At 34.9% G+C, this 14,439-nt stretch overlaps 1 protein-coding gene across 2 annotated transcripts in view; it reads left to right on the top strand.

Annotated features, from left to right (window-relative positions):
• LOC107671461 (raftlin-like) overlaps nucleotides 1-14,439 on the top strand; it is a 95,741-nt gene that overhangs the window by 76,383 nt on the left and 4,919 nt on the right. For both annotated transcript variants that reach the window (XM_016464383.1, XM_016464382.1), the window contains exons 8-10: nucleotides 7,195-7,298; nucleotides 12,830-12,905; nucleotides 14,082-14,439. In XM_016464383.1, the coding sequence (XP_016319869.1) occupies nucleotides 7,195-7,298; nucleotides 12,830-12,905; nucleotides 14,082-14,439 (538 nt within the window). The remainder of the gene's footprint in view (nucleotides 1-7,194; nucleotides 7,299-12,829; nucleotides 12,906-14,081) is intronic.

Below are 14,439 nucleotides of genomic sequence, written 5' to 3'. Positions count from 1 at the left end.
AATAATAATAAATATATATATATATATATATTTATATATATATACACACACACACACTAATAAATTGTGGTTAATAATAAAAAATGTCTTTTTGCATTGCATGTATAAATATTTAGTTAGGTATTATAATTACAATATCCTATCATTTTTACCCAACAAAAAAAATAAGATTCATATATGCATATGTGAATGTGTGTGTGTGTGTGTGTGTGTGTGTGAATCTTATTCATATATATTATTCTTATGAATCATGTTATTCATATATATATAAAATATTACTAATATATTAGTATTAATATTAATATATTAATATTTTTATGAATATTAGTATTATATTATATATATCATCTAGTTGCCTTTTTGTTGGTTAATAAATTAGTAGTTAGTTAAAAAAATGCATATTTTTTCACAATATATTCACACACACAATATTTCCACATAATATAATGTATGTGTATATTTGTTTTTTAGTTGCATAATAAATTGTTAGTTAATAAATACATTCTTTTTAAATGTGCCTATTTACTTAATTTCAATATAATAATTTCAATATAATTTAAATTTTCATATATGTCTTTTATATTATATATAAAACATAAACAGCTAAATAAATACATTTTAAAAACAGTAAATATCTATTAATATCATCATTTATTATTATACCTATAAATAATATGGAAATGTTTAATTGCATGCATAAATCTCCAAAGCACTTGTACGGAGTTACTGAGCCATGTTTGTTCAATACGAGTCAAATTGAGCGAGGACTCTATTCTTGTCGCAAAGGAAAATCAATAGGCAGAGTAACCTTGGACATGTAATGCAATGAGGGCGCTCGGTCGCTAGAGCTTAGCCCCTGAAACACAACCGCAAAAAGCAGTTTTCCATTTTAGATTTCCTTGAGGAATAATCCTTGAAGATTTACTCACAGCAACACTTATTAGTTTTGATCCACTGAGAAAGAAATTGCCTTAACAGCCTTTTATCACAGCCGTAGTGAGCTCTCCGTAGATAAGGCTGCGTTATTAAGAGGAGAGCAGCAGACTTCAGAAAGCTGCAGTGCAGTCCACAGCACTGGAACGTATGGATGCCTATGAAGTAAAACAGGTAATGATGATAAAGTTTAGAATAAGAAACACAGCCATAGTTATGAGAGATAAAGGTGCAACTGAAAGATATAAAGTCACAATCGTGAGTTATCAAGTCAAAATTATAAGAAATACGTTGATATATTTTAACATGCAGAAATAAATGACTTAATAAATAATGAATAATAAATGACTTAATACATAATGCCTTGCATAAAAAATGCTTTAAAATATAATTGCCTTAAAATTACCCTAAAAGAAAAGACAGTCACAACTGTGAGAAATAATGTAAAAATTATGAGAATAAACTATTTTTTTCAAGTGTATATATATATATATATATATATATATATATTATAGACGCCTATAAACTAAAAAAGCATAATGGTGAGAGAAAGTTTAAAATAATACAGTCAAAGTTAAGAGAAATAAAGGTGCAACTGTGTATAAAGTATAGAAATTCAAAATTGTGGGATATACAGTTAAAAATGCAGGAAATATAGTGTATTTATGTATTTTAAATTACAGAAATAAATTACCTATTTTACCCTTTAGATGGAAACGGCCTTGCATACAATTGTTTTAAAAAGGTAACTGGCTCAAAAACAACTGAAAAGAAAAGACAGTCACAACTGTGAGATATCGAGTAAAAAGTACAAGAAATAAACTATGTTTTAAAATGTATCTGTATTATTAATATTAATAATTATATAGACACCTATAAAGTAAAAAAAAGTATTGGTGAAATGAAGTTTAAAATAAGAAATACAGTCACAGTTATGAGAGATAAAGGCACAACTGAAAGATATCCTCCTGGTTTCACAGATAAGGCTTAAGCCTATAGTCCCAGACTAAAATGCATGTCTGAGCTGTTTTAACTGAAGGAAACTTGCACTGACATATCTTAAAATATATCAGTGGCATTGTTTTTTTCTCAAGATGCACACCAGTAGTGTTTTTTTTTTTCTAAGGAACATTTATAAAAGACACTTAAATGTCCTAATTGAAAGTCACAATTGTGAAATGTAAAGTTAAAATGAAAGAAATCTAGTGCAATTATATACTTTAAAGGACAGAAATAAATTGGCTGTTTTACTCTAACATGGAAACGCCTTGCATGAAAACAATTTAAAAAGACTCTATTTTAAAAGTGTTTCTGTAAAATAATTTCTGTTATATATATACACACATGCATACAGACAGACATACAGACAGACAGACGGATAGATTAAATTCTGTCTAACTTCTGTTTTTGCAGTGTTTTTCAGATGTCTCATGCTGACATTGTAATGACTCATGTTGTTTGTGAAGTATAGACACTGCTTTGCCTGTATAAAGAGACCTGCACATTGTCTAGTCACTAAGAAAAAAGGAAATTGTAATGATTAACATGAATAGAAAACCGTTACCGCAGTGCTTTATGCATCCTATTTCAGGAAGATTCTGTGAGTAAACACAGACAGACCGAGGCCTGGGGACGTCTGGAACAAGTCCACCGACTGCTAAAACCAATCCCCTGCCTGTGGCATCTAAAGACGCAATGTGAAATTTAGTCTGGTCTTGTTATGGTTTTCCCGTCTAGCTCTCAGGATGTCTTTCCCTTTCAAATTATTAATGTCTATCTAAGGCTTGCGTAACTACAGTGGCCTCAGATTCTTTTCGCGTGTTTTGAAGCATGCCGACGTCTGTACAGTCTAAACTCTAATCACTTTTACCCGGATCCGTTTTCTTGAAAGCAGTTCTTATATGCTACTTGGATTGGATTTATTCAACTACACTCTAAAAAATGCTGGGTTAAATACAACCCAGTGCTGGGTAAAATAGGGACAAACCCAGCAATTGGGTTTGCTACATGTATATTAATAAGACCACGGTTTTGAAAAGCATTTCACATAGCGTCATAAAGCTATTTACACAAAACAACTAACATTTATGAGCTTTGCTAGACAACTATACTTGTATGACTTTTTGAAACAATCTACAATTTTTTCTTAAAAAAAAAAAAAAAAATTGCTATTTTTGCAATTAAGCAATGTTAAATGTTTAACCCAACCTTCTGGGTAGTAACCCAACTGCTGGGTCAAAACAACCCAATTGCTGGGTTTGTCCCTATTTTACCCAGCACTGGGTTGTATTTAACCCAGCATTTTTTAGAGTGTATGCTACTTGGATTGGATTTATTCAACTGATGAGAGAGATCTAACAAAAGTAGAATAAGTTAACTAAGTTAACAAGTTAACTGCAACTATATAGTTGACTGTCTGAAGCACACAGCGTAACTGTTTTAAAAAGTTACCAGAAACCCAATTAGAGCTCAAAAAAGATTACTATAACGTGGTTGCGTCGGGATGCTAATAATGAAGTTTATTTGTGCATGAGAAAAACACTCTGGAGTTTTCAGCTCAACAATGTCTTAAACAGTGCTCAAAGTCAGTTCAAGTAGCTATAAGAGAAGCATCAAAGGAGAAACTTCAATGAAATGCCATTAAGTTGCCTGAGCAACCTCTGAGCAATATCATTTTCCTCAGGTGTTATATATTTAGCATACAGTTAGAGTAGAAGGTAAAGTTTGAAGGTCAGTGCAGTCACTGGAGCGGTGTGATTAGACTGTAGATAGACCATTAAAACACATCCTTTGGCAATGTAACCTTTATGGCTCCTGTGGAGGTGAGAAAAACATGCGACCTGCCATTTCAAAAAACACTTTTCTTTGTCTGTGTGAATGTGGCTGAACTACACAACTCAGAAACGAAAAAATCATGCTTTTCAAATCTTTCATTAGTCTATTTCCAGTAAACTGAGCTCATGGTAACTGTATGACGTGTGTGTGATTTTAATGCTGCAGACAGACGGTTGCTGTACATCATATATATATCAGCGGCAGCCGAACATCCATGGCAGATACGGCGTTCTGTAGACCCTGGCTAGAAAAGTGTGATAGAGGTGTAAAATAAGCCCGGACTATTTTTAGTTGTTGAGAATGGAAGTCTGTGAGCAGAAATCTGCTTCTTTGACTGAAAAGGTTGAACACAAAAATAGATCTCAGATCTTCTGGTGCAATCTTTGTTTTTTGTTTTTTTCCTTAAAAATGTTTTGATGCTTTGGAGGAAGTTTGAGGTTGATACGATTCTTAATGTTTTTGAAAGAAGTCTTGTCCTCTCAAAGTTGCATTTATTTGATGAAAAGTACAGTACAAACAGTAATATTGTAAAATAATAATAACATTTTAAATAACTGTTTTCTATTTGAATACATTTTAAAATCTCATTTATTTTTGTGATTCATCATTACTCCAGTCTTCAGTGTCACGTGATCCTTCAGAAATCATTCTAATACTGATATTATTAAATATTATTGCCAGTAATATTTATTATTATTATTAGCAATGTTGAAAACAGATGTGCTGCTTAATATTTTTTTGTGGAAATCTTTTGTAACATTATAAATGTCTTAACTTTTTAAATCAATTTAATGCAACCTTCCCAAACTTTTACAACTTTTATTTTTGCATTTAAAGCTGAGTCTCAGCAGTAACGCTACTGGAAGTCATTTCTGGACCATTACTGCTATCGAACAGGTTTCCCAAATGCTTCCCATGTTTTCTATTGGTTGGTCAAACAGAAAACAGTCCCGCCCCAATTCACACCATTGAGTCGAGTCAATTGTCGAGTCAAGTGAAAGCACACAATACTACAACCTACAAATTACATTAAAAATAATAAATAAATGAGAATTATGTTAACAAATAAATAAATAAAATCGCACACATCAGCTTTTAAGTCAACATGAAATCACAATTTACCCTATCTGTATTCTTAATATACATACATACATCTTAATACACATCTTATTGTGAACGATTCATGCACGTTATTAAAAACTGTCTTTATAATCTTTCATTTAAAGTCGCTCTACCTCTAAAATGTTTTTCCATCCTGGATGACATCATCATCCCCTCTTGCCTTTCCTTTAACTCTCCTCATCAAACCACCTGACTCCATTCTCTCTTTCACAATCCAATCAATTACTGATTTAGTATGATGAAATTTCAGCCAACGTGTTTTTTCTCATCAATAATCCGTCTTCACTCTGAAATGTGCCCTATTTCGAAAGCTGACTTTCGTGATGACTTTACGACTCTTTTTCTTGAGGAGTCTTGGTTCTGCTCTATTTCACTGACCTCCATGTTGAAAGAGTATAGCACTTCAACAGCATCTAGATGTTCACACAATCCTGCCGCAATGGAAAGCCATTAAACAGACCATATTTTCTCAATTCTTCTCCGCTTTTAAGTCTGCGTTGCTGTTTACAGGGTCCACTACTGGGACCGCTTCCAACAAAAACCTCTTCTCACATATCTGGATTCCCCAAAGGCTGCCGCTGTGGTCTTGGCCAACGCAAATACCCAAAAACCATTTCAACAGAAACCTGGGCCTCTGAGGTCTCAACGCACGACCCACAACAATGTCATCCAATCTGGGCAAAAGGGTTTCATAACTAGGAAAGGTGTTGAAACAAAACCTCCTCAAAGGACTAAACTAAGACTCTGGCTCTGGCTCTGTCCCAAAATCAACATGGGCAGTGTTTGTGTAGGCTGTTCTGAAAGGTAGACAGACTTTAAGGCAGCCTCACATGCATTCTGCTTCCTGAAGGCAATCCCACAATGCATTGTAAAAAAAAAAAAATAATAATAACACACACATAACTGACAATAATATGTAAATACAATAAATGAAATCATTTTAAATATATATAAACATAATTATACAATTTATACAATTTACATAATTAAAAACTATATATTCCATAATGTAAATTATGTATAATTATATATAAAAATTATACATATTAAAAATGTATAATTCTTTAAAGTATCAATTACATATACACATGTACATATATACATACATTATTCAGAATTTCAGTTCAGACAATCTGAAACTTTTATTTATTGAACTATATATATTGTTATTAATATTAAATATTACAATTAAATATTAATATAAAATGAATTTCATATAAAAAATACACAATTATAAATAATAATACTTAAACCAATCTACCTAATTTTACCCAATGATTGTCTGTGCCATGTTTTTTGTATGCATACGTAGAGATTTTCAAAACAGCCTCTAAATATGATTTTAGTTGTTGCTTTAGAAGACTGCGCCAAAGTCATCATGTTGTTATCTACTCTGAACTTTCCACAGTGACTCATGTATAACCGTATAGTGTATTCATGCAAGACTGTGACAAAACCCGTGGCATATTATTGCAAGTGAAGCATTATCATGTAGAGCTGTCTTGTGTTATCATTATGAGTGTGTGCGCATGGCTGACACGCGACATGGTTTCCTTTTGAGGACAGGTGCCGTTAAACCACACTGACTTCCTGTGCGCTCCTCCTGAAATGAGAGTACAAGCATTCTCTTTGAAACCACAGTACAACCCCTAACTGCTCAAAACAACCCTGTTTGATTAACACTGCTCCCTGAATCACAGAGAAATACATTCATGAGCTCTTCATACAATACATCTTTTATTTCAACATCTGTTATATTACCACAACAGATATTAAACCTTCATTTTTATCACTCTGAATTTATTTAAACTGAATCAGACAAGTCCCTGGGGTCCAACTCAAGTTTCAAGTATAGGCTCAAGTAAACAACTTTCGGTCTGTTTTTTTTCTTTTCCTATAAATGAATGGGTAACTATGGTAACTAGGATTTCTTTTCTATCAGGCTAAACCCACATTCTCAGTATATGACACATTTCTGACTATCTATCTACATAAATGATCATTTCAATTATTTAGATTGTATTAATAAACATCCTTTATTATGAAACTTCCAAATATCTACAAGTTATATAAGTTATATGTTTTTTAACCTTTTGAAACTTCCAAATATTTGAATTATAATGCCCATGCAAATAACATGAACAAAAGAGCAATAGAGGGTGGATCTTAACAGAGTCACCATTTTAAATGTCTTAATATACGCCTAAAGACTTCAATTTAAAGTCCAAACCTCGAATCAGTTGTTTGCTACTTAAGTGTGACTTTTCTCCCTTTAAAGCATTTTTTCAACTTTATTCTTTTCAGGGTTTACAAGTGAAGACAGACTATATTCCCCTGCTGCAGTCGCTGGCTTCATTTGGATGGAGACTCACTTGTGTGCTGCCTACACCCATCATCAAGACGAACAGGTAAAGTTATTGCCTTAAAGTTAAGTATTATTTAACTTTTAGGTTCATACAGTTTCTAAAACTGCAAAGGTCAATGAAAAAAAAAATTTGTGTGCAATATTAGCTGAAAAAGCTGTAAGGATGCATACTTTGAGAATGCACTGGGAATAATACACTATCCAGACCCCCTTGGCATACTGTTTTCAACATACAAGGATTTGGTACACACTAATCCAAATCTCACTATTTGTACTATATAGTACACAAGATTAGGATTAGTATGCAAATTGCAGTGCAGCCATAGACTTGTGGTATGTTCAGCTAGACTTCTAGCACTATGGGAAGAAAGAATATACAGCAAGAAAGAAACCAAAAATCATGCATTTTCAATGAAAGCTGGTGATCTGCAGAAACACGAGTGATCACTGGGCATTTAACGAAGCGGAGAAAAATTAACTATGCAAATGGCGAAGCAATGCACCAACGACCAATGGAAATGACAGCGAAGGTCATGTGATCCATCTGCTGTGAGATACTGTAGTTGAGTGTAGACAAGATTTCACTACTCTGTCATGATCTGTCTCAAGCATAGAGGAAAGAAATGAAGCATGGAAAATATACAACGAATTAAAGTGAGTTTGTCTCATGCATTGATAATCATGTTCCTGATATGATGTTTATGCACTGCCGTAATTTATATTCGAAACACTTTCCTCTGCAGTGTTCATTTTAGTGCAGCCTGAAATGAACACGGACACAGTTTTTGTTTTATCAAGCTATATTTACTCAGTGCAACTTATAACATCCAAGTGAAAGATATACTGTAACACAAACATGTCAGAAAAAAAAAGAATCACTGAGTTGGAAAAAGGATCGTGAAATGACTTATGAACTCAATCAAGTGTAGCTAATCACCTTCTCAGTGGCACACAAAGCCATTTGACTTTCAACTGCGATCAGCTGTGCTCATTTTGATTAGCTCAGCATGAAAAGAGCTTTCCTGGAGCATTTCAGTCCTTGGTAGTGCAACTGTAGCAAACAATCACCTATGGGTGGCAAGAAACTGTCAAAAGATCTCCGGGATAAAGTCGTGGACAGGCACAAGTCAGGAGATGGATACAGATGGATACATCTCCTGACTTGTGAAAGTTGGCTCCTCAGTCTGATAACAATAAGAACACGAGCCGCAAAGATGTTCCTGAGACACAAAGATAACGGTCTGCTAAGCAAAGTTTCTTTCAGCGCTTTGTGTTTTCTGTTCTTAAACCACTCTCCCTCGAGGAAACTTAAAGGAAGCATATGTCTCAAGATCATTTGACTATCAGATGTGCTCTCTTCTCAGCTCACTCGGGCTACAGCTACGCTTACCTGCAGTCGTGAATGCAGTGATGGACAGCTGTCTTTCCTCAGTCAACTGGTGTTTGGATTTCATGTGATTGTGGTGGTGATGTTATGATAACTCAGTTTCACTGATTCATTTGATCAAAAGTAATCTCATTTAGTAAGATCCTTTTGATCCAAGTAATTCCAAACTTCACAAGGCAGACAACGACATTCTGTGATCAAATACAATCAACTTAACACGCTCCACAGCTCCACCCAGTGCATTTAGTTATAACTGACATTTACGGCTGGCAAAGCAAAATGTAGTAAAATTCGAATAGTGCTTTTTATTTTTCAAATAATAATTACATATCAAATATTCGACTATTTGTGCGAAGCCCTACTCCATACCTGATTAAAGAGCCAGGAGGAAACTGGTCAGAGAGGCGACCAAGAGGCCTGCAGGAACTCTGTGTGCATGTGACAACAATATAACAAATTCTCCACAAGTGTGGCTTGTATGGGACGGTTGCCAGAAAAAAAGCCACTCCTCAAGAAAGGCCACATGGGGTGCTTACGTGCACCCCATTTGTGGCCACTATGAGCCCTCAATGCACACCTCTGCCAAGCCTGCTACGCAGCTTTGGTGCTTGGCCTCTAATAACACTAGTGGCAGTAAAACATCAGCAACTCACACATTTTAAATTATAATTAGAGTGGCAAATTATCCCAAATAATCTTGCACAATGAAAAAAAAAACACGTCCACAGCTGAAACATTTGTTTTTCATCCATGTGCAAAATAAAATAACGAGAAATAATTTTAAATGCAAATCACAGCTGAATCTCAAAACACTTTTATTATAGATCATGATCTAATACATGTTGATGTTTTTGCATCACATAATCAGCTACATATGTATGGCTTTTTTGGACATACTGTAGCTGTAGTAAACTTGCTCAGTAGTGCACCTGGTACAGCGCTGTGTTTGCTAAGTGTACAGGTACGTGTACAGTACAGTCGTGATTAAAAAGGCATAAGCAGGCTTAAATTTCGACTCATATTTTATGTGTATGTTATAAATGTGACAAAGTATTGATGTTTAGTGCATTGATGTTTTAACATCAGATGTTTCCTTTCCAAACACTAATTTTATTATGTTAGTTGTTTTACATATCATGGCTGTTTGGAAATGACTCAGTTCATCTGTTTCAGATAAAACTTTTATGACATTTTGTTTTTTTGGTGAAACGCACAAGAAGCAACATAATACCATTTTGCAGAAATGTCGCCACAAGCACGTTTATCCAATTCCAATGAACCTGGGTTGCATTATCTTTTTTATTCCTCTACTTAACATATTGCTAACTTTATCCCAATGCAATTTAAATTTAGATTAAAAATATATTTTGCAATTTAGAGGAATGTAGCCTTAATACATATTTTAAAACTTTCTCCAGATGTCTAGAAGTGCTGTGAACTGGTTACATTATTAATACCGTGCTGAAAATGGCGTGCTGGATCCAGTGTTTGAGCATGACTCTTACTTTGAGGATAAATAGAAAAAAAAAATATTGCATCTTTTTGTCAATTGCCTCTGTTTTTCATTCATGGTAGATTATCCTGAGCAGGCAGGTCAGATCTCAGTGCGCTTCGGAACGGATATATATATATATATATATATATATATATACATACATACATATTATAATTTCAATTATGTATAATTATATTCATTGTATATAAGATCTACCATCTTCAATTGGTGTTATGACCACCTGCTTATTTTACCAATCACGTCAGGGCATCCAGCAGTAAAAAAAATAATTATGACCAATAATACGACTAGGTTTCAAAGCCTTTGAGTGTGAACAGGCTTCAGAGGTAGGAAACATAAAGCCATCAATTGATTTTGTGTAAACACCTCATGGGGCGCCATTTCTAACATAAAAAACAATTGTACAACCCACACAGAGTAATGGTACGTCCTGAATTCCAATCGTGACAAAGTGCTCGGGGTATAAAGAGCTCTGCGGGCCTCATGGAGTCAGATGTAATGACTGGCACAGGCAGTACGGGGCAGAACTCCACTGTTTGCTCGCCGTAATGGAATGTCAATACAAGCTAACTGATGATTCCTGTAATGGCGAGCGGAAGCTCCCGGCGATGTCGAACTGAAGTAATCTCCATCTGTCATACCCACGCCTGCGCCGGGCCGATCCCGCGCTGGCCTTTCTCTCACACGTCATTCTTCTATCTGTCCTGAAGTCCCTGCTGATTAATTATGGGCCTATTTTAAACTTTCACAAAATACCACAACTCACAACAGCAGCAATGTAGCTAATTAATCAAAACGTTGTCCTAGATACTGCGGAACCGTCACTTTTCAGTGTCTTGGAGAAGGCTGGCCTTGTTTTCCTGCGAGGCAAAATATAATATGGTAACATGTGGGTAAAACTCATAGTACTATGAATACCAGTGTTGGTGAAGATCCAATTTTATTATTCATGGTAACAAAAGTCAATGACAAGCAAACTACAAACAACCTACTATTTTGAAAAAGTACAGTATCATTCAAATGTTTAAGATCTGTAAGATGTTTTTTCTTTTATTCAGCAAGTATGCATTGATCAAAAGTCACAGTAAAGATATTTATTATGTTAAAGATTTCTATTTCAAATAAATGCTGTTCTTTTGAAGTTTCTATTAATCAAAAAATCCTGAAAATAAAATGTATCAAGGTTGCCTTAAAAATATAATTGTTTTCAACATTAATAAATAATAAAAAGAAGTGTTTCCTGAGCAACAAATCAACATATTAGAATGATTTCTGAAGGATCGTTTCTGAAGGATCACGTGACACTGAAGGCTGGAGTAATGATGCTGAAAATTCAGCTTTGATCATAGAAATTACATTTTAAAATATATTACAATAAGGAACAGATATTTCACATTGTAATATTTCACAATATTTCTGTTTTACTGCATTTTAGATCAAATTAATGCAGCCTTTGTGAGCATAAGAGAGAAAAATTTTTACAGACCAATATTTTGAACCCAAGTTATTCTGTTCTTACTGCAAAATGAATAATTATTTATTTTGCAGTATTAAATAATTATTTATTTTGCTATAAGAGTCGTATTTCTGCAAAAACTGTCATGGAAAAACTAGGTTCTTTTTTTTTTTTAAATGATGAAAAAGTAATGGAAATTTCTGCACTAAATATATATTTTTTCTTGTCACGCTCAACTCTAAAATTCTTGATGAGCTAGAAATCCACTCTTTGTAAGTATAATCTCTAGAAAATGACAAAGTCCTCCAGTAATCACAAACAACTAGAAGTCGTCTTGCCGAACAAACAAGGTAATTCCACAGCACTTTTTTGAATGCAGATGAGTTTGTTTGTAATCTGCACTCTTATATTTCCACACACAGGGCGGCTTCTCATTGCTATGCATCACGCCGTACCGAAGGCTTGTACATTCATTACATTCAAAATTGCTGAAGTTACCATTCAATTAAGCCCTTAATGATGGGTACTGTATAGGCGGCATGTGTCGTCCTCCATAAAGCGGAGACGCAGACTAGTTTGGATGCTGGCGAGACTGAAGACCGGAGCTGTAATTTCACCGTCCAGCCACTCGTTTACATTTTAATGGACCGAGGCTTGCAGGAATCCAGTTTTGCCTCTTTGATTTAAGCAGGAAGCACTTGAATAAATATACAGTTCCTTGACAAGCAACAAAATAGGAAGTGGGAAGAAAAAAAAAGCAGGGCGAATTAGACATTTGGTATTGATTGTCAGCTTATGCCAGAGATGCACATTTGATGTAAGAGATGTGCAGCAGAATCGTAAAGAGAAAGGGGGATCATGAGAGAGATTGAGACTGTTTAGTAACACAACTCCATCTCCTCTGGAGATTAAACGGCTTATCTGAACTGTTTAAATGTGATTTTACACCAAACTCAGAAAACTCACAGCACTCTATGTTTGCTCGATGATGTGGTGTGTGTGTGTGTGTGTGTGTGTGTGTGAGAGTGTGTGTGTGTATACAACTTTTGTAATATTTAAAAAAAGAAAAATGTTTAATCAATTTTTGGCCCTTCGTAGAAAAAAGTTTGGGCACTTTTGGTCAAGATGATTGGACCTGAAACAAGCAGTTTGATCATTATTGAAGTATAATCATACCTAGATCACTAACTGAACTGTTTCCTCTCTCTCACCCAGTGATGGCAGTTTGGCCACCAAGCAGATCGTTTTCCTCCAGAGACCAGTGCTGCCTCGCAAGAAGAAGGAATCCAAGGTGTGTAACCTCTTATTCCAGCCGCATTACTGACATACTGCTGTCAAACACACACACACACACACAGTTAATATCATATTCCTCTCATTCTCTCTGTTTCTTGGCTAAAAACATCTACGTAGTTTGTGTTAGCAGCCAAAGTCACACACCAAGTGTTTTTACAGGGTTCAGTGCAGGCGTCAGGCATTTCCTTAAAGCTCCACATAAAATGGAGCAGAAAGCACAAGACGCTTGAACAGAACAATGCATAATTTAAACAAAGATTTAGCTCCATGTCACTTCAAAGAAAACCAGAGCGAGTGTGTGTATAGCGGGTGTTACTGCGTGTTTGGCTTTCCTGATGATATTTACTTACACGCCAGTGTTGTCTTTTTACATTTTTTGGGAAGAAAGGGCCAATGCAAATGAACTGTGCTAAGCTTTAATCAACCCGTCACACTTGTCATCATCAGTTGTATATGTAATTCAATATGTGAATTTGTATTCGCAACCATAACAAACTGATGTGAGAATCTAAATGCACTTTTTCCGAAAAGAAAAATTTCACATGGCATACATCTCACGCATCTTGTGGTTGCACGAGGACACCACAGCTTTGTGTGTACTGCTTTTATATAAGCATCATCTCACATATTCAAAAGTGCAATACAGCAACAACCAGGTTTTGAGCATTTACAAATCACAATGATCTGTACTCTACTTGAAGGAAACAGGGTTAAAAACTAAAGTTAAGAAATAGTTTATGCAAATGAAAGCCAGAAAAGTGGCAGGGGGCAGCCAATCACGGTGAGAAGAGCCAGTGACGTCTGTCATTAACGTTTCTTAAACGTGCTTAAATGGATAAACATGGATTTATTGTGGGTTTGTTTAACATTGATGATGCCTGTTTGTTATTTGAAGAGGTTTACTAAGGGTAAAAAAAAGATTAAATCATGTTATTATATTTAATTCAGATTTAGAACAAGACAGTAGGTAAACAGAATTTTGCTCAAAAGTACATTTTTTATTTATCATGGAAGCAGTGATTCATAAAATGATGATTAAATGATGAAACAGCATTACAACCAAGTATACTTTTGCTATTTTAAAGAAGCAATTCATTAAATATTTACCTGCATCTCATTATCTTTCCATAAAAAAAGTATTAAAACTCTCTGTCAACGTTTTCGGTTTCAGAAAGTCATCTTTAAAGCACGGAACAAGTCCAACAAGAACTCGGTCAAAGACGCACCAAAGAACAAGAAGAAGAAAGACTCCACGTCCACCGTAGAGAAAGAGATAAGTGATCAAAAGCAATGTGATGGAGCCGAGAAGAGCGCTGAAGAGACAAATACAAGTGTGAATGAACGACGGGAGGAAAACCAGAATAATGAGGCTGATGCTGAAGTGCAGAGTGAACAGAAAGAGGACAGAGAGGAAGGGAACGAGACACAGGAAGGGAGGGTCGGAGCAGGCAGGGAAAAACAAGAAGCGTTGGCCGGAAATAGCGAGAGAGACGGAAATGCTAAGGATGAGGTAGATGTTAAAGAGGAAG

Source organism: Sinocyclocheilus anshuiensis, unplaced genomic scaffold (assembly GCF_001515605.1).
Source record: "Sinocyclocheilus anshuiensis isolate Anshui unplaced genomic scaffold, SAMN03320099.WGS_v1.1 scaffold552, whole genome shotgun sequence".
In the NCBI taxonomy this organism is placed as follows: Eukaryota; Metazoa; Chordata; class Actinopteri; order Cypriniformes; family Cyprinidae; genus Sinocyclocheilus; species Sinocyclocheilus anshuiensis.
The sequence above is the reverse complement of the archived record's forward strand: the minus strand, read 5'-3'. Positions and strand labels throughout refer to the sequence as shown.